Source organism: Lactuca virosa, chromosome 3 (assembly GCF_052849685.1).
Source record: "Lactuca virosa cultivar CGN04683 chromosome 3, Lactuca_virosa_CGN04683_v6, whole genome shotgun sequence".
Lineage (NCBI taxonomy): Eukaryota > Viridiplantae > Streptophyta > Magnoliopsida > Asterales > Asteraceae > Lactuca > Lactuca virosa.
Genome location: NC_136428.1, coordinates 141453402 through 141479938, shown reverse-complemented (window position 1 = coordinate 141479938; position 26537 = coordinate 141453402). Strand labels below are relative to the sequence as shown.

General features: G+C 38.5%; 1 protein-coding gene across 1 annotated transcript; it reads right to left on the bottom strand.

Annotated features, from left to right (window-relative positions):
- Positions 1-393: 393 nt before the first annotated feature.
- On the bottom strand, positions 394-5546 carry KAN (Homeodomain-like superfamily protein). Its single transcript, XM_079085669.1, has 6 exons — positions 4399-5546; positions 4214-4290; positions 3680-3725; positions 3354-3516; positions 1240-1336; positions 394-806 (listed from the first exon to the last, which is right to left on the bottom strand). The coding sequence occupies exons 1-6, from the start codon at positions 5231-5233 to the stop codon at positions 693-695; spliced, it is 1332 nt and encodes a 443-aa protein (XP_078941795.1). The 5' UTR covers positions 5234-5546; the 3' UTR covers positions 394-692.
- Between the last annotated feature and the right edge of the window lie 20991 nt (positions 5547-26537).

Below are 26537 nucleotides of genomic sequence, written 5' to 3'. Positions count from 1 at the left end.
TATATTAATCTTGCTATAGTGCTGCTTCGTTGTTTCCTTTATATATATCACGATCGATGTTTTTCAATTTAACGGTGTCACTTTGCATGGTAACCTCCCTTGATTTCTTTCTTCCTTTTTGGTGCATTTTTTCATTTTCTTTTTCTTTCTGGAAAGACTTCTCTTCTCTTCGAATTTTTGCCGTCGCTAAAAAACCCTTGATTACACACAATAAACTCACAATTTGGTAGTCAATACAGAACAAGGGAACCAGGATCTTTAGCTTTGTTGTAAGAAGTCCATCTTCAGTTCTCTAAAACAAATTATATAAAACCTTTAATTTTGTAAATATTGAACCCAAAAATATGATATAATTCCTCTCACTCTCCATAGTCTCCTCCTTAAGACAAAAGAGACATGAAATGCTGAAGATAAAAGATAGGAAAAATAAATGAATACTACACAATCCAAAGAAGTCAAGGGAGAAGAAAATGAAGAAGCAGGCCCGCTATATGACGGGAGACAAGTGAACATGAATCGTAACTACAAAAAACATAGCTTCTTAAACCTTCTTCTTCGTTTTCTTCTTCATCATCTTGTTCTTTCTTTTAGTACTTCTGTTGCATAAAATTTATGCTTCTGTCCGTTACAAGGACAAATTGAAGCAGTAATTCAAAACACAAAAGAGAGAGTAGAGAGAAGGAAATGAAAGATCAGTTGCGCTCTTTTTGAAGCCAATCTGGTCTCCCCAAGGTGAACTCTAAGCATGGGTTTTTGTGATCCAAATTTGATCCTAAGCAGTTCTTTGGTCTTGAAGGTTCGCATTCCTGCAAACATTTAAGTTTTTCTAAGTCGTTGGAGAAATGTATTTCTAATTAGTTCGCAAACATAAGATAGAGATCCTAAAGCTATAAGGGCTACATATTTTTCAACGAAAGAAGTAATTAAACTAACATACAATGTCAATTGCTACGTATACTGTTGACGTGGTGACATGAGTAGGTGTTTCTTTTAAACAGTTTTCTTTTAAAAAGGACAAGTTTAAACATGCACAGTTTCAAATATAACAAAAGGAGGATTAGGACATGGATGTAGCTACTATTTCCTCCCACTGTTTGATCCTTTGGGATCATAGAGTTACCATATGCATATATCCCTATTTAGATATGTTTCACAATGCTTCTAAATACTAATCTGGTTTTGTAATAGTAATTATATATTGAGTATCCCAAGTTCGTAATAAATGTACGCCATGATTACCTTAACTTGCGCACTGGCTCGCCTTTGTGTTAACAAGGTAGACGAAGGTCTGATGTCATTCATGTCGCTGTTTGTCTGCAGCCATCCCTCCCTATTGCTGATTTTTTTTTTCATTATAAGATTGAGTTAGAACTGTGAGCTTATATATATAAACAGCATTAAGGAGAGAAAAAGATGTAGTTCAGATGAATAATATTAACATATACCCATTTTGTTTTAAGGAAGAATGTGAACGGAATTTTCGAAGCGTGAAGTGGATGATCTCAAGAAAATATATTGTTAAAATTAATGAATATTGAATTTACAAAAAATCATAGGTCAGACTAATGAGTTATAAGAAGGTTTGAATTTATTTAAAAATAAATTATGTATGCATCTCTTGTGATTCGGTAGGTCAAAAATATCCGTTTAAAAAAGGACGTCGCAGAATAGTATCCTCCTGATATATAGTTGCTTTGTGCAAGTATATAAAAGGCCACGTAACGTGGTTCTATAGAAAACTTAAGAGTCTTATACATAATATTTCTCAGTTACGTAGAAAACTTAAAATGAGAATTCCTTTTGTAATATATAGAAGATACCTTCTACTTCATCAGTATAATTATATTCTTCTTGCATTTTATAGAATTATCATACATCGATTTTAATATCTATTTTCTTTTTTATTTATATAAAACATAGCATTTATATATGAAAAGATTTTCTCCATCTGTTAATTGTGCATGATTCTCGACACTATCATGAACTCCTAGAAAAATTAGGGTACAATTAATTTCATGACCTAGTCACATATATTTATCATCATTCACTTAATTAGAACTTTCTATGGTATATATTTACACATGAAATCTATATATAGAGTATCCTATTGGTTGCCAAGAACAAGCACAATGATATATACTTTAACTTCACATCCATAATTAACTAGGTCGTCGTATTTCGCCTTGGACTTGATATGACACACACTGACACGCACTATAGAGAGTCGAACAGTTGAGAACATGAATTCAGAACATGAAATATCATAAATATAAAATCATTATGCAATTATAAGCACGTCGAAGCGCGTGATGTTTTATGAGCTTTTTGTGTGTATTAAATTTTCCCTAGATACCACTAGTTAGACTCCAAAATGTATCATAAATGAGATCAGCATGCAGCTATGATCAAGAAAGCTACCAATGGTTTGAAGACAAGTTTAGCTGAAAGATGATGTAAGAAAAGAAAAAAAGAAAAATGAGGACATTGAATACGAAGTAAAAGTTGGTTGTTGATTTGTTGAAAAAACAGTACGTGTATGACAGGTCAATCAATAGTGTATGTATAGTACATGCTCCAACCTACAAAAAACATATAGCCCAAACATTATATTTACTTTGGGTTTTTAGTACTTTTTAAATTCCCGCAAATTGTGGTTGAGTCATACGTTGTAACGCATTTATAAAAGATGGTCAATATGGTGTAGTACATTTGTGATTCCTTAGGGGAAGGATCAACATCATCAGCATCAACTATCATAAGCATGATAGGCTGCCGACATGCATAAGAGTTAAAAAGAAGAAGAGAAAATGAGAGCACTTGAAGTCAAGATACTGGCTTTTTTTGGTCATATATGCAACACTCCTCGTGACCAGAACAAGATTTATATATTTTTCAAAGTAGAAAAAGGAAATATAAAATGTAATCTGTTAGTTACCATATATATGAATAGTACTACATAAGAGTAATTATTTTTTTTTAAAGAAAAAGAAAAAGTTGTTTGCTTTAATTTCTGCTAACCCTATATTTTAAAGTTATGTGTTTACATTTGCTTTATTTTCCTTTCTTTATGTTCTCCTATCAAAGCTTAATTCGGTAGCAAATTTCAACCCCAGGTGAAATCTTCTCCCCCAGAAAAATCTGAGAAAATTGGTGGAAAAAAAAGGGAAAGAAAATGAAAAGCAAACTAAAGCTGCCATGGTTATGTTACACTTTTATCCTTCAAAAATGGTGGAATTGTACATGGGTTTTGTGATTTCCATCTATAAGATATCATGCAAAAAGTTAAAGGTAATGCATTGTTTATAATTAGAATTAACACGTCATTAATGACATAAACAACCAAGAAATCTTACCTTGAAGAATTGCTCCAGAGTGTGGTAGTCGTCGTGGCATTGTTGTAATTATTAGGGTAGTCGGATTCTTGTTGATCATTCGATCCTCTTTGATCTACAAAACGCTGTTGCCCTCCAGTTCCCATGGTTGAGATATCGTCTTCACCAGATCCGTCTGATTGGCCTTCAATAATTTGAGATTTTTATAAAAAAATACAGAAAAAAGAAAGAAATTAATTTACTTCTTCAAACAGATAAACATTTTTCAAATTGGGGTTCGGACTTTAAGATGTTTATTGTCCATTTTTGTGTTCAATAAGTCACAGATAATAAATTAAAAGAATTACCTGAGGAAGCTGCAGGTTTGTCAGTTGTTTTAACAGTTCTATACATCTGCAAAATCGGTAAACAAAACTTAATACGAAGGAAAAATAGCAAAAATGGTGAAGAAATTGACTGGAAAAAAAACAAGTGAACAAAGAAAAAAGAAAAAAAATAAAAATAAAACACACGCTTGAGAGTGTTTAGATTGAATGCTTGTGAGTCATACACAAGTGATTGGATTGGGTTTCTTCTGTCATTAATCACGAGGCTGATGTTTGAATAACATGAGCTGTTTTTATTATTATTGAATAATCATGACTTACTTTTGTCTCTTATCATTCTGATCATCCTCAGTACTCTCTCTCTTTCTCTTTCTCTCTCTTTCTCTCTCTATCTCCCTCTGACTTACTACTGTTCTTCTTATTCAGTCATTAACTGCATACATCGGCGACTGTGCCGGAGGGTTAATCGGAGAGAGAAAGAGAGGAAGCTACACTCCAAAGAAAGTGAGGAGTTACCATAACCATTATTCTTGTCTGCAAGTTCATGGCGTATACCTGTAAATGGCTCTTGACATGAGCTAGGGTGAGATCTTTGACATCCATTAGCTCCAAAACTGACTTGGGTGTTGCTCCTAAACAAATTCAAAACGCAAATTCCGCAACTTTCATTCACTTTATGAACATGAAAACAAGGAATTTTCAAAGAATATTAGGGACGTAATGTTTTAATAAGTAATTACTTTCATGGCCTCCAAGAAGTTCAACCGCATGAACAAAGCGAGAGTGAAGGGTGCTCGTCCATCGCATCCTTGGTGCCCTCATGCTCCTCTTCGCCGGAAGTTTTGGTAGAAATCTTGATCTCATCAAACCATGTGAAACTTCATGAGAAGTAGGTCCACCTCCACCATATTGGTTAAGGTAGTGGTGGTTGTTCGAATATGAAGAAGATAACCCGTTAAATCTCATCCCACCACCACTACCACAACCCCCAGGTAGACGATAACCTGATGAAGAGGGACCATTAAGCCCAGGGTTCAAAAAGGGCATGTGACCTCCACTCCCACCAAAATAAGGTGTAGTAGAAGTAGAAGATGATGGATAGAAGCACAACTTCGGATCTTTCTCAAGAGAATTAGAATGATCCAAATTAGGTAAAAAAGGAAACGGATGGTTGTGATAAACGGGAATTCCTTTTATGGGTCTCAAGCAGTCCGATACATCAAGCAGTGAAACTCCTTGGTTCAAGTGATTTAAGTTGTGAGTGTTACCAGTACTGTTTGGGTGTTGATTGTAGATATGATGAGGGTGATGAAGGAAGGGATTTTGTGGGTTGTCTTGATCTCGGTGAGCTAATAAACTGGTTGCAAGATTTCTTGATGGGTTTGTAAGGGAAAGGTCAGTGTAAGTAGGTTGATGCAAAGTATTTGATTTGGAAGATGAATCAATATTACCACTGCGAATAGAAGAGGACAAAGAGGAAGTGTTAGGAAGGCTAATGTTGAGAGAGAGATCAGGAAGTTGAGTTGAAGAGGAAGAAGATGGTGGTGGTTCTATGAAAATCCCTTCCAAGGGCATTTTCTTCTTTAGATAGGATTACAGATTTCGACACACATACACATACACACACAAATCCCTTCTTTTATCTCCCTTTCTCCCACTCTCAAATAAGTGGGACTGCTTTTTCACAGTGTTTTGATGTGCAATCAAATTGATAACATGGAAATCAAGAAAAGGGGACTATGAGAAGCAACACAATCACCAACACCGACACCAGCACCAAACACAAAAGAAAAAGTAAAAAATTGAAGGGTAGAAAGCTAAGAAAGATCTCTTTGAATATAAAAAAGGCAGAAGATAAGAGAGAGAGAGAGAGAGAGAGAGAGAGAGAGAGAGAGAGAGAGAGAGAGAGAGAGAGAGAGAGAGAGTGTAGGGGCAGCAATGAAACTGGAAACAAATAAAGTAAAACAAGGAATTCCAGAAAGAGGGTGTGGGAAGGAGGGGGGGGGGGGGGGGGGGTGGGGGGCTGGTTCTCCTCGAGAGTATATCTCGGAAAATGACACTAGAGAAACAAGTTCCTCTCTCTCTCACACACTCAATAGTCAAAATACGTAAAACAGCAAAGAGAACAAAAACATAATCACACACGAACACAAAAGAATTTTTTAAGAAGTTAACTTTTTTTTAGAGAATTGATTAACCATGGTTGGCCGGATGAAATTTTTTTTATTTGTTTATTAATATATGCTGATAATTTACGTAGCTAATATTTCAATACAAAATTGGACCAAGATATTATACTTACTAAGATAAAATTTCGTAAAAGGGTCCACGTGATTTTCTAAAGTTATTAACACCCAACATTTACAATTAAATACCCATATAGATAAAGTAAAAATACAGTTTTACAAAACATTACAAACTAATACTCACAACCACCACAAGAAGTAACCCGTCGACAACTTACCTTGATGGTAAGCAAGAACTTCCTAACATAGCCCTTACTAGAGAGTAAACCCTCCGTAGCAAGCGCTACGACTACCTAGAAGTAAACCCTCCCTAACAACTGATTTAGAAGCAACCCCTCCTGACAAGCTCTCGTTGTTAGGAAGTAACCCCTACCTAACAAGTTATCCGTGATAGGAAGTAACCCCTTCTGAACAAGTCGGTAAGACCCCTTTTCACAACGGGAGGTACCACTGTGACATCCACAATTTCACGGCCAGAAAAGATCGATTTGTTTATGCTTTATTTGAAAATCAGAGTATACATTTGAAGAAATATATTGCGGAATTTGTTCCCCAAAAATATGATAAGTAAATTATCAAAGCATTCCGGAAGGAATGGGCTTTCATTATATTAAAAACGCTGGGATTTCATTGTCAATACAGTACATAAGCATAAACAGAAATAGTACATGCCTTACAACATCAATTATTCTAATGGCATATAATCCATAGATCTCTCATCAGATCAACACTCCTGTGCTCTTTGTCACTACCTGTAATACAAGAAACTGAGTGGGACAAGCCTAGGAGCCTGATGAGCACATAGGGTTTTCAACCCACAATAATTAAGTTCTTTAGTTTCATTAAATCATTCAACCCGATTACCCGTTCCCGTTATCCTCACTTTCTGTCCCTAAAGCATCTAATTCAAGGGACCTAGCCTAAGGATCATCATCGGGAGGACAATACTGCTTAGGGGATTCCTCAACAATATGTGTCAGTAAGACAACCATGAGGGGGATGGAGTACACTGGTGAACACATCGTTCAAAAACACCTACACGTTGCGAGCCTGCTAGCGTTCCACTAGACTGTCTAGAATAGTCTGTGGTCGTCATCTATACTCCACTAGATGACTGGGTAAGCTTTCAACATCAAGGCCTCTCATCATTTTATTTCATCGCTCATCATCTATTTCATCTACCCATCTTTCCTAACATATTGATAGGTATAAAATACATATACAGTTTAAATCAAGTAAAAACATGTATACATCATTCATCCAACATAGATATCAAGAACACAAATAATATGCACATATATCACGTAATTTATATTAAATACTTCATATTTATGTGTAAGATGAAAGTAACTATGCACCCACTTGTTAAAGTGATGACTCCAAACTCGGGCAGCGCTTCGCTTCTAACAATTTTATTTTCCTTCGACGAAACCTAGTATCATTATCAATAGATCTTAGTCTAATATTTATTGCGATTAATTATTAGTCTAGGTAATATTGTTTTTTCTTGAATTATATAAGTGTTAAACAATACTTTCCAATTACTATGTACAGACAGGGGCCAGATATGAAACACCGGAGGGCAGGACCATTTTGGCATTTAAGCTGTTCTGAAATCCAACAACTCTATGGGGCCCTTCAAACCAGATTCCCCATACCGCGAGCAGTTAAAAGATATTATAATAACACTTTATATTTTATAATACTTAGCACATATATTGTTTATAGGTTCATAATAACGATAATGAACTTAAACATAAGCTATACTTCAAGTAGGGTAAGCATAACTTACTTACAAGGAGGTTTAGCTAGGAGCCGGGCTCTGCGGGGGAAGAACTTCTGAGTCGAAAGCTCTTCTTCTCGGAGCCTTCTAGCGCTCCGGGACTCACCTCTAGCACTTTGGAAGTACTAAGGGATGGGAGGGGCTAAGGAGGGTGTTTGAGAGAGAAAGAATGGGAAAGGTGTAAGAAAAATGGAAGAACTTTGCATCTATTTATAGGCTGCAGCTTCAGATTACGCTGGGCATAACCTTGGAGTACGCTGTGCGTACGAGGCTCTACGCTGCGTGTACGAGGGCCAGGTGTCGGAATCCTATGCGAAGCCGTGGAGAGAAAGCGAAGGTCAGGATTCAGGTACGTGTCCCCACACATCCTAATCCCATTTACTTCTAAATTCCATAACTTTCACATACGAGCTCCATTCTCGACGTTCTTTATATCCAAGTGTAGGTATCGATGGGATCTACAACTTTCGTTTAGACTTCGTCGGCTAATTTTGAATTTATTTTTTGATGTTATATTTTAACAGGCTTAGACAGATAAAGTCCGTTGAAAAATCATAACTTTGTCATCTAACGTCCGTTTTCATCTGTCTTTATATCATTGAGTTCTTATTAACGAGATCTTCGATTCTTGTTTATATTATGTCGGCTAAAAATTGATCGATCTAAAATTCGATTTCCAAGTTGTGCACTGCTATGCTAAATCTTAGAAAAAATCATAACTTCCTCATATGAAGTCGGATTTGGACGTTCTTTTTACGTCCGTTCTCGATTTAACGTATACTACGACTTTCGTTTAGGTTACTAAGATTAAAAAGTAGTTTATCAAAAATTCACTTTTTATTATACACAGCGTCGTGCCAGTTTAGTCGTAAAACTTCGACGGGTCATAACTTCTTCGTTATAAGTTGGATTTCAGCGTTCCTTATATCCCCGAAATCCTTGTTACGACTACTTCAACTTTCTTCATAGATATTGGGTTTATCTATTATTTTATTTTTGACGCATATTTTTATTATTATTATTTTATTACATTGTTATAAGCACGTATATTGCACATAAAGCTTGATAAGGTGTCATCTTAAATCTCGAATGGTAACTGATGTTGTAGGAAAACTCTACCAGGGGTAAATGCTCGTCCCAGTTACCAAGGGATTCTAGGGTACATGCTCTTAACATATATTCCAGTGTTTGAATCGTTCTTTCGCTCTAACCATCAGTCTGTGGATGGTAGGCTGTACTTAAACACAACTTTGTACCCATTTCCTCCTGTAGATGACTTAAAAGGGACTTAATAGATGACTTAAAGCATGCATGACACCATTCTTCACATAAAGCTTGCACCTTTATGCTCAAGGATACCAAAACAAACTCAGATATGAAAGAACAAGCCCTTTAACAAGCCAACTCATCCATAGACCCAAAAAGGAGACCCAAATCACAACAAACTAACCAAGAAGAGATATATTCATATACAAGCCAAGATGCAAACTTTGATACCTCAAAAAGCTTCCCCACAAGATGATGATTCTGGATCCAAAGCCTCTCCACCAAACCAAACAACTTCAAGCTTCTCTTCTTTCCTTCCCAAGGGCAAAATGTGCACCAAAGCCTTCCAATAGCTCAAGAACACCACCAAGAGGCTACAAGGTCGATTTAGGGTTTTTAGGATATGGAGGCTAGCTTAGAAATGAACCAAAGGGACTAACATAAAACTTATATAGGGTACATCACTAGAAAATTAGGGTTTCACTCTAACCCTCATAAGCCCAGCGTACGAGGTCTCGCACCCCGTTCCCAAACTTGCAGTACGCGAAGAGTACTTCTCATTACGCATTGCATAACTACCTTCGCATAAGTACGCCCTGCGTACTCCCATGGTACGCCCCGCGTACTAGGGTCTTCCCTCTAACCCTAACTTATTCCGAAGGCCATAACTTCTTTGATACAACTCCGATTCCGACCATTCTTATATCCACGAAAAGGTAACAAGAAGATCTATGCTTTAAAAACTCATACATGGCTTACAAAATCCCGAACAAACATCCAATTTCCATAAAAGCCCTAGCTGACAAATTACCAAAATACCCTTGGCTCCAAAACTAACTCCAAATACCTGAATCATCCACATACCATCACCCACACCCAAATGGGTAACGAATTAGAACAGGACGTTACAACTCTTCCCCACTTAAATTATATTTCGTCCTCAAAATCCGCCCTTACCATTCCCGACACACCAAACAACCTGAGCCATATGACTATAATCCCGAGTATACCACTGCCTTCCCAAGGCAACCGAAACCAACCCTAGCACAATTCTCAAACCCGAAGAAGAACGAGTCCTTAATTCCTTGCAGAAAATCACATCTACTCAATCTAAAACCTGAAGTCTCGAGATGGTCTGACTCTCTGACAGACCACCCCTACTGAACCATTGTTGCGTCCATTCCACTTATCTCCCAACTGACTACTCAACTTTTGATAACTTAAGGTTCCCACTAGAAAAGAGAATCACAGACCAATTATCGCTGCAGAACAGTTATACTTGATAGGAGGCTCAGATAATCCTTCGAGTAGAACACTTATCCTTGCAACGATTAGACTCAGACGAGAGCTTTGCAACCGGGTCAAATCTTTTACTCTGAGATTATTTAACCCAAACTGCAAGTGGCCTAACATATTCTACGAATAACAAGCGACTCCAAACACGTTTTCCAATCAATAATACCACCATGACTTAACTTGATGCTCTTCATAGATAGAACCATTCCAAGTTTCAATCACAATGGCTTGATCTATCGTCAAAACTGAATCCATTCCCTTATCCTTGAACCCTTTGATTGATGCTCTCGGCATATGGATACCCTAATTCTTATCCCACTAGAAAGAAAATCCTACACATAAACACTCGTGATTCCTAACTCGAGATCTCACCCAAAAACTAATTCGATACTCAACTCATAATCTGAGATCCACGGATCTGCACTTGTATTTCACCTCAAACCTTCTGATTTACGACAACCCCTCTCTAGATCGAGATATAAAGGTCCCCAACCATCGCTGAGACTACCTGTCTCGCACCTGGTCCAACCACCAGGTTCCCAAGAGTCCAAATAAGAAGGCTACCCAGCCTATAAGCCCCTCTGCGTCACAAACTGACCACGCACTTGATCCTGCAACTCAAGATCCAAAACCTTGACTCAACGGTCTCTACCAGGTCCCACCTATATTTCCATAATCACACGAGCCTCAACCACGGGTCCCACCCATCTAGAGCTACACAGGCCCGAATCAGCCTCTGACCCCGACGGTCCTCAACCCAAAACAGAGAAATACTCCTCGACAATCTTGATTGGCGTGCCCAAGGCACGAATTGATTCCCCCTTTGCGCTCATGACCATCTCTAACGTCAGTCTACCTCGAACTGGTGAATGTTACAACCCCATCACAATATTACAATACCTCTAACCAACCATGGTTGCCACCCATGGCCTAACCACACCCTAACCATCGCAACCCCACACATCTTGAGACGAAACCTGCATCCAATCAAATGTTCGGGTCATGCTTCGAATCCCAAAGCCTTCAACCTGTAATCAACCGTAAGCCTGCAATGCATAATAAAGAAGACGCTGCCCAACGGTTGGAAGTTTTCTGAACTCCCACTTACACAATCTCAAACTAAACGACAGGTTGAGTCGTCTCTCTTCTTGGCCAGGATGTGAAACTTGCCCTAGTTCCACACCCTTCCAAACTTCTAGAATTTCTAATCGATTCTCCCTCACTTGGATTCGACGAAGCTCTCACATCTCTTAAATCCTGATGGATTCCCAAACCATCAACCACATACAACATGAACCACATATGAACTGCACTAAACAACACTAGCGTTCCATTGCTAGCAAAAATCAATAGTCGTCCAACTCCTGAAACCCTAAAGAATAATCTTGAAATCATAGCCAGTCTACAAATTCAAATCACCTCCCCAGATACCTCACCAATTCCTGCGTTCTTATGCTGGCGACAAAGAAATCATAACCTTTTCCCTGAACTGACGAATCTTCAACCCAACTTCCTTTCTCAAAGTACCACTGAACTCTAATCGTCTACAATCCATGCTAATATACGACTCACCTGACATATCTAATGACTAAACAACTCATGCAAATGACACCACTATCTTCTTGCTACCGCTCCTCTCATAGCAACGGTAGTGGTTGATCCCAAAGTTCTTCCAGAGACGACTGCCGCTCCTACCGGAACATATAATAAAACCATTGAATCCTGACCATAAGCCTTCAACATAATACCCCTGAACCGATCTCGACCAAAAACCAAAATAACAACCAAACACATTGGAACCCGCTTCATGAGATACAACCCCTCAATAACCCACTAATGATTTACGGCATGCAGAAGGTATATAACAATTCCTTGAAGATATAACCCAAAAATAATAAAGAATTAAACCAAACATAACGCTTACCCAAACCAATATAACATTCCAAGAAACATAAATACTGATAACAACCGAAGAAAAAAAAAGATAACATACCTGCAATATCACCTGCTGGAACACTGGACTCCCCTGTCTGACACTGCAATGATCGGGTCCTCTCTGCTGGGGCTCTTGTCCTACCCTCACGACTATCATATATGCGCAAAATAGCCAGAGCAGGTGCACTCACTACTCCTCTCCACCTCATTGGACAGACGACCCTCTTGTGGCCCACTTGGTCATAGAGAAAAAATAACGGGCTTGCCCCCCGAGGACAATCCCTGCTAACATGATTAAACCTGCTACAATTGTAGTAACCCATACCCCTGGAATGGCAAGCTCCATCGTGTAGTGTCCCACACGTGTTGCACTGACCCCGACCCTGCTTGCCTCCCAATCGTTGATCGGAAGTCTTGGGTCTTTTCCTGGGACCCTCCTTTTCCTGCACCTGATCTGGCCCCTCTTCCTCAGGTGCTCCAAATCGATATCTCGTTAATAGTATGATAGAGTACGAGCTCCAACGATAGCCAAAACCTCCGCATGGATCGTGCCCAAGCGCTCATCCAAGATTTCCAAAATCCCCTCCTTAACTGAACCAAAGATCCCTGGAGTCTGCTCCAAAATACTGCGGATAATCTCTGACGAGATGAATTCCCGCATCTGCTCGCTAATCGGCTCTGCACCTGCACCTGAGCCGGAACCAGAGCCAGAACCTCCTTCCTGAGTGCTCATCGAAAAACTGAAATACAACATGCAAATGATCAGAACATACCCAAGAATCCTCTTCCCACAAGCTTCATAGATTCTCCAAGACTCTTCCCGATTCGAGTATGGATCCTGTGCTTTCGGTAGTACGGGCCCAATACTATCTTCCACACCTATCCGTACTTTCCTCAAGAATCATCTGAAATCCTCTAAGTCACCTTCTCAAACTGATGCACGAAATACTCATTAAACAACGCAACTAAACCTGCTTAAGCACTTCCTAGGCTCTCCTAGGTTCCTGACCTCACCCTGCCATCAGTTGCTGAAGAACTCCCCATAATGCCAGTCACCCACCTCATGAATACAATCATATTCACTTAGTATCTAACTCCCATCACCTAATAGTTCCACAAAGCACAAAGCAAGCAGCATTCGTGTAGTAACACTCCAATCCATAGAACGATCATAGGACATTCAACCCACACACCACAACATATGCTAGAAATTTCCACCCTTACTGTCGGTTGCCTTTTGCATGAAAATTATACACAGAACATGATCAAATAGACTGTCGAATAAAAGACTCTACCCTAGGACCAGAACCAAACGAGGAACATGAAATAAGGCCAAATCAACTATTCTAGGGCTATAACATCCTAACCGTACACAATTTTTAAAGCATACACTTAGCAGTTACTGATACCAATATATATTCCCATTCCAACATAGCATCCAATACTCCCAAGGCTACACGACATCACATATCAGGCCAATCTATCACTGACTAATCAACACTAACACGCAAGTCTACCAGCTCATACAATAGACATACAAAGGCATCTTTCCTAGCATTTTATCATGCAAAAACTGAGCAGATCCTTTTCCCTAACTAGCATGCGATTCACGGATTCATAAATCAAATCATATCAGATAACACTTATGGGTATTTTGGGAAAACTTACTTGAGCTCGGCTGATTGCATGTACCACACCCTTTTCGTATCTTAGAAAACTCTTTTCTTAAAAATACTCTTCTTTTGAAAACTTTACCAAATCCTTAGTTTGAGTTCAGACACGCCCAAAAGTAAGTCCGAATCCCTCAAACCATATCTCTGATACCAACTTGTAACGTCCCAAAAATCATGACATATTTTTTTTAGATTAATAAATTGTTAATAAATATCTTTCCCAAAAGACCAAGGTAACCAAGATTTAGCAAAACATGATCAAATCAGAGTAATTAACAGAATGCGGTGTGCCCTGCAATCATCCCGAGCTCTTTCATTTGAAAACCAGAGTACCTGAAACATAAACTGAAAACCATAAGCAAAAAGCTTAGTGAGTTCCCTAAATTACCACATAACATACAACCACCGAATATCAAGCGACATACATCTAGTTGCCATGGGCTGCCCCATGGTCTTTGCATAGAATGCCATGGGCTCCCCCCATGGTCTTTACCTGGAATGCCATGGGCTCTCCCCATGGTCTGATATCCAAGTACCATGGGCTACCCCCATGGTCTTTATCTGGAATGGCATGGGCTCCCCCATGGTCTGATATCCAAGTGCCATACGCTAACCCCATGGTCTTTCATGCAAGTATCACAGAAACAACTAACATTCCACATAACAAGTAATGGGCCGACATTGGTGCCTATGACCCATGTATATAGTGAGAAGACTCATCTCGGACAGCTGAAACCAACAGATACTCTTTGACTGCAGATCCGCTAATAATCCCTCGCTATGAAACATGAATGACATTCAATTAACAATTGGGTTCCAAACTAAATCCAATAATCCATATATGGGGTAAAAAGACCATTTTACCCCCATCTAGTTTGGTCCAAGAATAAGGCCCAAACTCCCAATCATAAAGGCCCACAACTAATAATCAACCAACGCCCACTTATGGCCTAATTTTCCAAATGAGGCCCAAAACCTTACTTGGGCCATACCCTAATGCCCATTAACATATCCCTAATCCAAAACACATATTCTCAGATGGCCCAACAAATCCCTAAGCAACGAAGCCCAAAAGGTAGCTCAAAACGAAGCCCAAACATACAAGGCCCAAACAGACCGAGTACGCGGGGCGTACAAGCATGTACGCACATCGTACTTACTTGGAGGCTTGTACGCTAATCGTACCTGCTTGTACACCCAACGTACTTACCCTATCCGGCCTAAACTTGATTTTTGACTTAATCCATTAAGACAAAGCTCCATAACACAGATCTGACCTCCTTGAGCTGGATTATCACATAAAGTTGCCAACTTTACGTCCATACATGACTAAATGAGGCTCTTAAGCTTAAAAGGGACTTAATAGATGACTTAAAGCATGCATGACACCGTTCTTCACATTAATCTTGCACCTTTATGCTCAAGGATACCAAAACATACTCAAATCTGAAATAACAAACCCTTTAACAACCAAACTCATCCATAGACCCAAAAAGGAGACCAAAATCACAACAAACTAACCAAGAAGAGATCTAGTCATATACAAGCCAAGATGCAAACTTGATACCTCAAAAAGCTTCCCCACAAGATGATGATTCTGGATCCAAAGCCTCCCCACCAAGACAAACAACTTCAAGCTTCTCTTTTTTCCTTCCCAAGGGAAAAATCTGCACCAAAGCCTTCCAATAGCTCAAGAACACCACCAAGAGGCTTCAAGGTCGATTTATGGTTTTTTAGGTATGGAGGCTAGCTTAGAAATGAACCAAATGGACTAACATAAAGCTTATATAGGGTACATCACTAGAAATTAGGGTTTCACTCTAACGCTCGTACGCCCAACGTACTCCTCGTACGCCTAGCGTACGAGGTCTCGCACCCCGTTCCCAACCTTGAAGTACGCTAAGCGTACTCCTCATTACGCATGGCGTAACTCCCTTCGCATAAGTACGCCCTGCGTACTCCCTTAGTACGCCCCGCGTACTAGGGTCTTCCCTCTAACCCTAACCTATTCCGAAGGCCATAACTTCTTTGATACAACTCCGATTCCGACCATCCTTATATCCATGAAATGGTAACAAGAAGCTCTATGCTTTAAACAACTCATACCTTCCTTACAATATCCCGAACAAACATCTAATTTCCATAAAAGCCCGAGCCGACAAATTACCAAAATACCATTGGCTCCAAAACTAACTTCGAATGCCCGAATCATCCACATACCATCACCCACACCCAAATGGGCAACGATTCGGAACACGGTGTTAAGATATGAGTTTTGGATTAAATATTAGACTCCGACTGTTAATAGGTGGTACGTGATCGCGGTTTCTCTAGTGTTGACTCATGTTCGAGGCATGTGAACTTTTAGTTGTATTAAGGTGAGTTTCTCACTATGCCACGTATCATATTGTATATCCTTTGCATGGTAGGATAGAGGTACTGTTAGAGTACAAGTATGTAGTGGCATAGGGTAAGTTCTTGTTATGACGTCCAGTTTTAAACACTTGATGCTTTAGTATGCTAGACTGGTAGGATCTTGTCTATTGATTGTATATTTCTGTTTGGTGGCATGTTTGGCTAGGTAACTAGGGATGGCTAGTTGCCAATGGAATGTATTATGTTAGTTTTGCATGTGTTTATGTTATATTGGTATGTGGTAGTGATAGAGTGGGTGCTATGTAGTTTAAGTTGGATAGACTGATAACTCTTGGTCTAATGCCTGATTGTGATGTTCTTGTCTGATTTTCCTCTCTCGGGTAGATCATATGTTGGATTGTATATCTAATCCATCACTACATACGAGTTTATGTCTTGTATGGAAGTATAGGGGGTATGTAACATCTGAACTTTTGAGGTATTAAATTTAATTTAAATTAATTAAGTTTTAGGTTGGCATGACGTGGTGGAGGAACCACCACGACGTGTCATATCAGGAATGTTCACATACTTTAATTAGGTTACCATGGCATGGCAATATTTTTCCATGACGTGGTAGCCTTTTGAGGACAAAAACCCTAATTTCCGGGTCTTAAGAAGTATTTAAGGAATGTGTGAGGTAGGTTTTGCTCACCCTTAGCCTCCAACACTCTCTTTTCAAACCCTAATCCGTTCTAACCTCCTTGATATCATTTTTGAAGAACTTGTGGTGTTTTTGGCCTTTTGAAGGAGAAGGAAACCCTTTGGTGTGTTGGTTCATCTTGCAAGCATCATCTTCATCTTCTATCATATCTTCTAGACCTTTGTAATTGTCCAAGACTTAAATTTATATTATTAGGTTGCTAGATCTCTAAATTTGTTCCATATTCTTTTTTTCATAGTGGGTTGGGGTGGTGAGATCTCATAAATTTTGCAACTTTAGGAATCTCTAGGACATTTGGGGTATTTGATGCTTGGGATCTGAAGTATGAGTAGATTTTGTATCCATGCATGAGGTTTTTGTCGTAAACCCTTATTTTGACATAATATTAAGTTAATACATGCATTTTCCATACATGTCTATAAAGCACCAACTTTTATATTAGTTTTGGTGTTAAAAACTCTTCCGGAGAAGATGGACTAAGGAATTTAAAGAATAAGTGCTTAATGGTTGAGTCCATGTCATATTTTGCCTTTATGGAACCTAGGGTTTGAGATCTTGATCTATTAAGTGGTTTTAATGGATAAAGTTGGAAACTTTATCCATCTAGACTATAGTATGGACTATATATGAGCTTTGGAGCTCTTGGGGTCGGATGGAAACAACTTAATACATTAAGTTGTTTATAACCCAGTTCCCACGACGTGGCATTCATTAGCCAGGACATGGCGGATGGAGGTGGATCGACTGTTTTGTCCGTATTATGCCACGATGTAGCCAATGGGAGGGCACAAAATGGAGATTGGCTAAGGCCACTTGGACTTGTATGATTTGGATTCTGATCGAGTTTAAACCCGTGGGGCACGACGTGGCCAAAGGATGGCCACGACGTGGAGGTCTGTTGACAGTGACTTTGACTTTGATCGTTGACTTCTAGGGTTCACTTTTGACATGTGGACTTTTAGTCAATTTACTATTTATAGAAAGGAAAACTAAGCTTTTTCTCTTGTGTTGTTATATAGGTGGCATTTAGCACATGCGCCATGAGTTTGAGAGCTTGTTAACTGTTATGTTGCGTTGTGAGGTGAGTCTTCTCACTATATTGTAGGATGCTAGACTGTCTGTGTAACTCTTGCATGTGTATTTATATGGTTTGGGCTAATTATATGTGTTGGGCCCGTTTATATGGGTTGATCCCAATGATATAGGCTACGCCCGAATGTGTGGGCTAGGCCCGAAGCATGTATATTGGCTCGAGCCTATTCTTGTTTAGTATATGGTATTTTGGGGGAGCTCACTAAGCTTTGTGCTTACAGTTTGTATTTAAATGTTTTAGGCACTTCCAGTTCAAAATAAAAGAACTCAGCATGATCGCATTGCACAACCTAGAGTTTTATTCAGCACTATCTTTTGATTTATCGTTGATGTTTGAGGATACATTATCATACTCTGATTATCTTTTACTTATAATGAATGGATGTTGGTTTATGTTTAGTTTAAAAATGAAAATTTTACCTTGAATTTTTCGGACGTTACAAGTTGGATCCTGACAGTGGAGGTTGGGCTAGGCTCGTTTACTCCTTGGGCGGGGCCCATTATGTATGGTTGGGTGGGGCTCGTTATGTTGGGCGAGGCCTATTTTGTATAGTTGGCTGGGGCCCATTATGTATTGTTAGGTGGGACCCATTATGTATTGTGGGGCAGGTCCCGTTATGTTCAGTTGGTCAGGGCCCATTATGTATGATTGGGTGGGTCCTGTTATATGAGTTGGGATGGGCCCGTGAACTGTTTTTTTGGGCATGTTGCATATGATGCATATATATATATATATATATATATATATATATATATATATATATATATATATATATATATATATATATATATATATATATAGTTAGGAGACTTGGTTGCTCGACGCTAGAGCCGAGATCTTGTGTGGATGCATTGTATGTATGATGGAATATGTGGTATACTAGGGAACTCCCTAAGCTTTATGCTCACATTTATGGATTAAATTTTTTCCAAGTTGTTTGTGAGAAGAGGTCGGCGGGACTATACACACGCATCGAAGATGCTCGTTTCCGTGATTTTTGTAAATTTAACTCTGATAATGTATGATTTCAATCAGTCAAACGTTACTCAATGGTTTTTGAAGTAAAGATTAAATTCGTTATTATGATTTAAAAACTAAAAAAGCTCTTTTCAATTTTTGGGACGTTACAAGTTTATCAGAGCCCCAGTTTGAGGGATTCGGGCGCACCTTGCGGTGTATCTGGACTCAAAATGAGGGCTGAGAGATTTTCTAAACAAGTTTTTGAAAGAAATGTTTTTTTTCGAGGAAAATGATTTTCTAAAAATGTTTTGAAATGATGGGAGGATAGTATGCGTACATTCGGTCGGAGCTCAAGAAGTAAATAATTCTCAATATACCCATCTAACTTTGTATTTGTGTTATGAATTGTTATGCATGCTAGAATGTGAGTTGTAGATCTTTTCAGGAAGTTTCATGATATAATTGCCTGACGTCTATGATACCTTATAGCCTAGAGAATTGTTTTCTATGTGTAGCTAGAAGTCTTGATTGATAATGTTATTTTCTAGTGTATGTGTTAGAGTTAAATAAGATTAGGATTGCATAGCCTTGGAATGATTGCTTTAGCCTTATTCCTGCTCCTTGTTTGCTTTGGGCTTAGGGTTGAGTCACTCATTCGACAGTCTACATGGTCTTGTATTGTGTATAACTTGCATGCACGAGGCAACCAACAAAATGGGTAGAGATTCTAGAAATTTAGGTTTGTGGAAAAGGATAGATCCTAGCGAGAGAGTCTAGGAAGTATAGAATTATGCATGTGGTTAGGACCTATAGATGCATGTGAGGAGTTAGATGAGTGATGCGAAGTGACTTGGGAGTCCTAGAATAGTCCTTAGCACAAGTATGGGTAGGTGAGGAAGGTAGTATTGGGCCCATACTACTGGAAGTACATGATCCTTCCAGGAATACTGAGGAACATGTAGATGGGTATGCATAGTGTGGGTTTGCACTATTCATTGTTTTGATTGTTTCAATTATCTTTCAGATTCAGGATGATGATCTTTCATGTTGGTGATTCAGATCTAAGTGATGAGGACGTCCTCGACAACATAGTTGTAGGGATTTCAAGGTTCAGGAGAGTAGATTTACTTTGATTGATCAGCATTGTTATAGAGGAGTTGGTCGCAGTGATAGACGAGCGCCTTAGGATTTTGTGGGCCGAGTTAGACGGTGGTGGGACATGGGGTCATAGAGTCACCTTCAAGGAGTTTGATGCTTGTGGAGCTCCTCTTTTCTTTGGGAGTAGGTAGCCGATCATCAGTATGTATTGGTCGCTGATGTGGAGAGTGTGTGTTCGCTGGTGTCATCCGAATCTCTTCTTTTTGAGTTATCAATTCTTCAGTTCTGTCAAGTGCAGTGTTCGCTGGTGTCATCCGAATCTCTTCTTTTTTGTTTGTTTTGTTGTGTCCGTTGTAATCTTGGATAATCTATTAAAAGTTATTGTATTAATCAATTTTGGTTCTATTTTCAAGATTATGTATGTCTGGATTGTTGTTGTAGTGAGGTTGTAAATGTGTGTTAGAACTCTTTGGATTTGGTCGTTATGGGATGTAGTCATTTTGGAGCTTTTGAGTTTGGTTGAAGGATAAAGATTCATTTATGCTTGGTAATGTCATGTGTGGTTGTTAGGAACCATGTGGTGGAGTTATTTTCAAGCCTATGTAAGGAATGATGTTCAACAGTTAGATGTGATCAGGGAAGCAGACGTAGAGGATTCTAGATTATCTCGTCTGAAGGTTTGAAGCATTGGTAACGACGCTAATTTTTGGTTAGTGTCTAGGTTTAGGTCGAGGGTGGTGTGAGGGCCTCTGTACATGTTCTTCTATGATGAAGGATTTAGGGTTCGAAGCACAAACATAATAATTGACAGGGTCTAACAGGCTACGGGTCCGTCTCGTGTATGTTTTTCTTGTTGTCCATGTTGAGATGTGTGAAAGACCACAGAGAATCTGTGGCGATCAAGAAAGTGTTGTAATTAAGACTACGATATGGCATGTATTATTCACTTAGCTGAGGTAGGCTGTTGTGGTGGTGATTGTAAAACTGCGGGAGGATCAAAACATTGTATATTCTTGAAACCGAGACGTGTGAGTTGTTATTTGTTGGTCGGTTACGCATTGATAATAAGAAAACGCACCAGTAACTTGGTGTTATAAAACTTATTATTGTGTGTGATTCGATCAGTAAATGCAAGCGAGCATTTGAGTCGAATTTTATCCATTCCTTTTACCCAAAGTGGGATAAAAGCGATATATGTGGGCCTCTCGATGATTTAGTGATGACACCCTAAGCGCTTGGCCAAGCCGGGACTAAGTTGATGTGTTCAATTATAGTCTGTTGTCAGTCATCATAAATCGGAAGGTGGGAAACAGTATAGAGAGAATGATCAAATTCATGTCTTGTGTCTATACGATATCTTGAGAATTGAGGAATATATAATCCCTTATCTAAAGGACATGCGTATCTGATAAGATCAGAGTTGACAGCGGCTTTTGAAAGCTACGATTGCTGATCAGGTTCTGAAGTGATGCAAAATAGTTATTAGACTTATCCAAGTGGGAGACTGTTGGATTAGTGTCTAAGTCCATAACTATTTTGGTATGTACTTGACCCAATTGTGAGCATGGTCCTTTTGGGTTGCCTTCACCATAGCAATATGTAGGATGAATTAAGGAGAGAAAGGTTTAATTATGATTTATTAATATATTATATGAATAATATATTAAAGGAGAAATCATATTGTTTAATTAATATTAGTCAAGAATTAATTAAGAATTAATTTTGTGACTAAAAGAGATTAATTAAACTTAGGGGACTGGAATTGTAATTATAGGATAATTGCAATTGGGCTATGGATCACCTTGGAATAATAGGTTGGACGAATTCTATGGGGAAGCCCATTAGAAATCGTCCAAGGCATGTTCCAGAAGGGGTCCATGGGCTGCTTAGGGCTTAAGCAGTCAAATTAGGGTTTCCTTGTTGGATAACCCTAATAGCCTAAGTATATAAGGAACCCTTGGGCATCAAAAACGTGGCTAACACTTGGATTAGGGTTTCCAGCCGTTTTTGGTGTCTCCTCTCTCTTCTCTCCTTCATCCAATTGCTTAGTGGTGTTTGTGACTCCATTAGAGGTGCAACACTTGAGACACTAAGCTTTCTGAAGCCAAGGATTGATTGTTATTGCTATATAACAATCAAAGGTTAGATCTAAACCATATTTTATGTTAATATGATTAATTGTATGCTAGATCTAGGGTTTATAGCTTTGGATATTCAATTGCATGTTCATTAGACAAACTAGATCTAAAAGCTATTAGGGTTTGTATGTACACCATAGGAATGATGTATTGATCGAAACCCATCATTTATATGGGAGAGGACCGTTCGGTTATGTTATCTTAGGTGTGACCCGTGGTCGAGGACTGTTTGTTTATATTATCTTGGGTGACACATGTAGGCGAGGCCCGCTTTTTTATGTTATCGTCGGTGAGACCCATAGGCAATGCACGTTTGGTTATGCTATCTTGGGTGAGGCTTGGGGGAAAGACATGTTTTATGTGGATATGTTTGTTTCGGGTTTTCTTTTATGTTCGAGTTTGAGTTTGTCAACCCTAGTGGTGGGACGTAGATTCATTCCTTCCGTTTATCAGTGAGATGGAGCAAGGTAGGTAAGGATTTTGGACAAATCGAATTTACAAATTTTTGGTCGGCATGATTGAGGTGTAGGCTAGTTTAGTATTTACCTGTTGGGCTTTTGTTTGGGGTTTTGCTTATTTTTTTGTCTGTGAGGTTGTCAGCTTCAATGGTTGGTCATGGATTCCGTTCTTAAGTCTGTCAGTAAGACGACGCGAGGTTAGGCGAGGGCTTGGTTGGGTCAGACCTATAAGTTAGTTGTTGGTACGGTTGATGTATGGGGTAGCCCCGCTTGTCTGTAATTCAATCAATTAAGTTTTCAAATAATAATAAGGTTTGAGTGCCTCTTAATGTGGGTTCCTCATGGCAGGTTAGTATTCGTCCATCGTTTAGTCGCATGGCTATCATTGAAGAGTGTTTCGTTTTTAGGGTCATAAATAGGTTATCTATTTAGGGTCTTATTCTAGTATTGCGGTGAACGAAAGTTTGACCTTTGGAAGTTTCTGCTCGCGTATGGATTATGAGCCTCGTTTCGGGGATCCTGGTAATGATCGTTGCCGATTCTGGTACTCAGAGTAGAGCTGACACGTGCAAGAAAAGAGTGGGCTTGGAAAACCCACAAGGGGTTTGGAGGTGCATTAAGAGTAATTCGTAAGGACAGATTTCAAGGATGAAATCTAATTTAAGTGGGGGAGAGTTTTAAAATCCTTTTTACAAGATGCACTTTGTTAGTATAAAATGATGAATATCAAAATTTTGTTCCTACGTTAAGTGTAGGTGAGCTACGCCGATTGTAGGTATGTCTACGCTAAGCATAGTGTCGTTGTTTGCACAAAATGCTAGATTATGGGTTTGGGCTCTATTTAAGTGTGTCTAACTTTTAGGGCGTCTATGGATCAACCTCTATCTGTTAAAGAATGAAACCCTAGCCTCCATTTCTGTTTCCTCCCTCCTTTTGCTTGTTGCAGGTTCCATTTTGAGAGCGTTTTAGGAAGTTCACTATTCTTTGGAGCTTGAGTGAGTGTTTCTAGAAGAGATCCAACTTCTTATGCACCTTGTGGACCTTTCTAAGTCATCAGGCTCCCAAGTTTACGATTCAAGATTTCTAGATCTTTCATATTATGGTCTTTGAGTCCCTTTTTATGGTTTTGGTTGGAGTTCAAGGAAGAACTCTAGATAAAGCTTGCAACTTTATCATTGTTGGCTGTCCTTGGAGTGTTTTGTCTTTTGGATATAAAGTTTGGACTTGTTCTAGTGTCATGTATGGGTTCAAGGTCATACATTCACCATTTTTTACCTAGAAGGGTGTAGGACGTGCAAGTCCATAAAGTTTTAGTATATTAGACTTATTGAAAGTTTGGGATTTTGGCTCAAAGGACTAATCGCTTAACCAAAAAGTTAGTTCTATAAACAGTGTACGCTGACCGTAACATTGTGCTATGTTGAGCGTATGGATGAAGAAATTCGACTATTTGTCTTTTAGTTCTATGTTGAGCGTAGATGAGCTATGTCGAGCGTAGTTATATGCTACACTAAGCGTAGTGCCAGACAATTAACCTTTAACTATTCTAACTTTTTGTTCAAACTTGATAGGCTATGAACTTTTGATAAAGGGTAAGACTCCGAATGGTAATTGGTTGTACGTGTGCACGATTTCTCTAGTGTTGACTTGCGTTCGAGGTGTGTGGACTTTCAGTTATATTTAGGTGAGTTTCGCACTATGCCATATATACCATTGTATATCCTTTGCATGGTAGGATAAATGTACTATTAGATTACAAGTATGCTAGTGGCCTATGATAAGTTCTCGTTATCCATTGCAGTTTAAAACACTTGGTGCTTTAGTATGTTAGAATGGTAGGGTCTTGTATATTGATCGTATGATTCTGTTTGGAGGCAATGTTGGTAGGGTAACTAAGGAGGGCTAGATTCCAAGGGAATGTACTATGTTATTTGTGCATATGTTTATGTTATATGGTTATGCGGTAATGATAGAGTAGGTCCTATGCAGTCTAAGTTGGATAGCCTAAGAACTCTCAGTCTAATGCCTGATTGTAATGTTCTTGTTTGATTGTTCGCTCTCGGGCAGATCATCTATTTGACTCTGATCCCTGACTACATATGACTTTATGTCTTTTATGGAAGACCATGAGATGGCTCTTAGCAGTGGAGGTTGGGTTGGGCCCGTTTACTCCTTGGGTGGGGAACATTATGTATGGTTGGGGGGCTTTTTATGTACAGTTGGGCGGGGCCCGATATGTATAATGGGGCGGGGCCCTTTATATGAGTTGGGTTAGGCATGTGAACTCTTGGGATGGGCCAGTTGCATATGATTCATGTATGTGGTTAGGAGATTTGGTTGCTCGACTCTAGAGCCGAGATCTTGTTTGGATGCATTGTATGTATGATGAAATATGTGGTCTACTGGGGAACTCACTAAGCTTTATTCCTATAGTTGTGGATTAAGCATTTTGCATTTCGTTTGTGAGAAGAACTCGTCGGGATTGTACACACGCATCGAAAATGTTCATTTCTATGATTTTCTAAATTTAACTCCGACAATATATGGTTTCAATAAGTCAAACGTTACTCAATGGGTTTTTAAGTAAAGGTTAACTTGGTTATTATACTTTAAAAATTGAAAATTTTCTTTGTAATTTTTGGGATGTTACAATACAACCATAGACCCCGGTATATATATATATATATATATATATATATATATATATATATATATATATATATATATATATATATATATATATATATATATATAGAAAATTAACAAAAACCAAAAGTATTTACAAATCTTATAAAAGATAAAAGAATAGTATCAGGTTTTTGTCCCACAACTATTGTATCTTCACAACTTTTATTTCGCCTTACATATTTTTGTACCCTTACAGTCCGTCCGAGAGTAATCATTGCAAGATTGAACAACCATATGAAGTTTATCTAACTAAGGCATTATATAATTATCTTTTTATGGTATAACTATTGTATTGTATTCCTCATCATCGCTTTCATATGTATCTGTATAACTTTTTGGAGGTGTCATTATCATAATTGAATTTTTATTATCCTCCTGGTCTTTCACATAAAATAACTATTATGCTTGTGATTCCAATATGAAGGGATCGTCCTTATACCCTAATGTATCAAGTTCTACCAAAGTGTAGAAAAAAGGATCTTTTTAACCCCTTTTTTATTATAAACCCAGTCACACTTGATCATAATAATTTTTCTTGTATGATAAGCTACAACCCATATATCTTGTAGAATACCATAATAAAAAGTGTTGTCATAGGTTACTTCTTATGTTCTATATGTGTGCTTGTCAGTCGCCTCTACGCAAACCCTAATATTTTGGTTAACTATATATTCACGAGATTTTGTAAGAAATAGGTAGCGATTGATGTGATAAACAACAAATTTCATTACGACGTGTTGTGGGCCATGAGAAACCCACCTGAAGTCGTGTGAAATACTATGTATATCGATCCTCATCTCTCATTCTACCTAAATATCAGTAAAAGAATAAGCATCAGGTTGAATGGACAAATTAAAACACAAAAATTCCTAAATAGTCCCTATGAAAAAATCACCAAATGTCAATACATAAGGGGCTGATTGATGAGTTATTGTTTTGTTCAAACAAATGATGAATGATAGGGAAAAATGTACAATTTTCTAACCACTGACCAAAAGTTTGACTGTGCTCTTTCTCTATCCATGCTTGTCTTTTATCAGGATGTTTGTTTTTCAGATCTATCCTGTGTTGCTATACATACATTGATGAACATTAAAGTTAGCATATGTTTATTTTTTACTTAATTAATGAACTATATGGGTTAAGCACTTAATCTGAATATATAG

Coding starts and splice junctions, on each gene's coding strand:
- KAN (XM_079085669.1), bottom strand. CDS start 5,233: ATGCCCTTGGAAGGGATTTTCATAGAACCACCACCATCTTCTTCCTCT. Junction 4,291..4,398: donor ACTTCTTGGAGGCCATGAAA/GTAATTACTTAT, acceptor GAATTTGTTTAG/GAGCAACACCCAAGTCAGTT. Junction 807..1,239: donor GAGCCAGTGCGCAAGTTAAG/GTAATCATGGCG, acceptor AAATGTTTGCAG/GAATGCGAACCTTCAAGACC.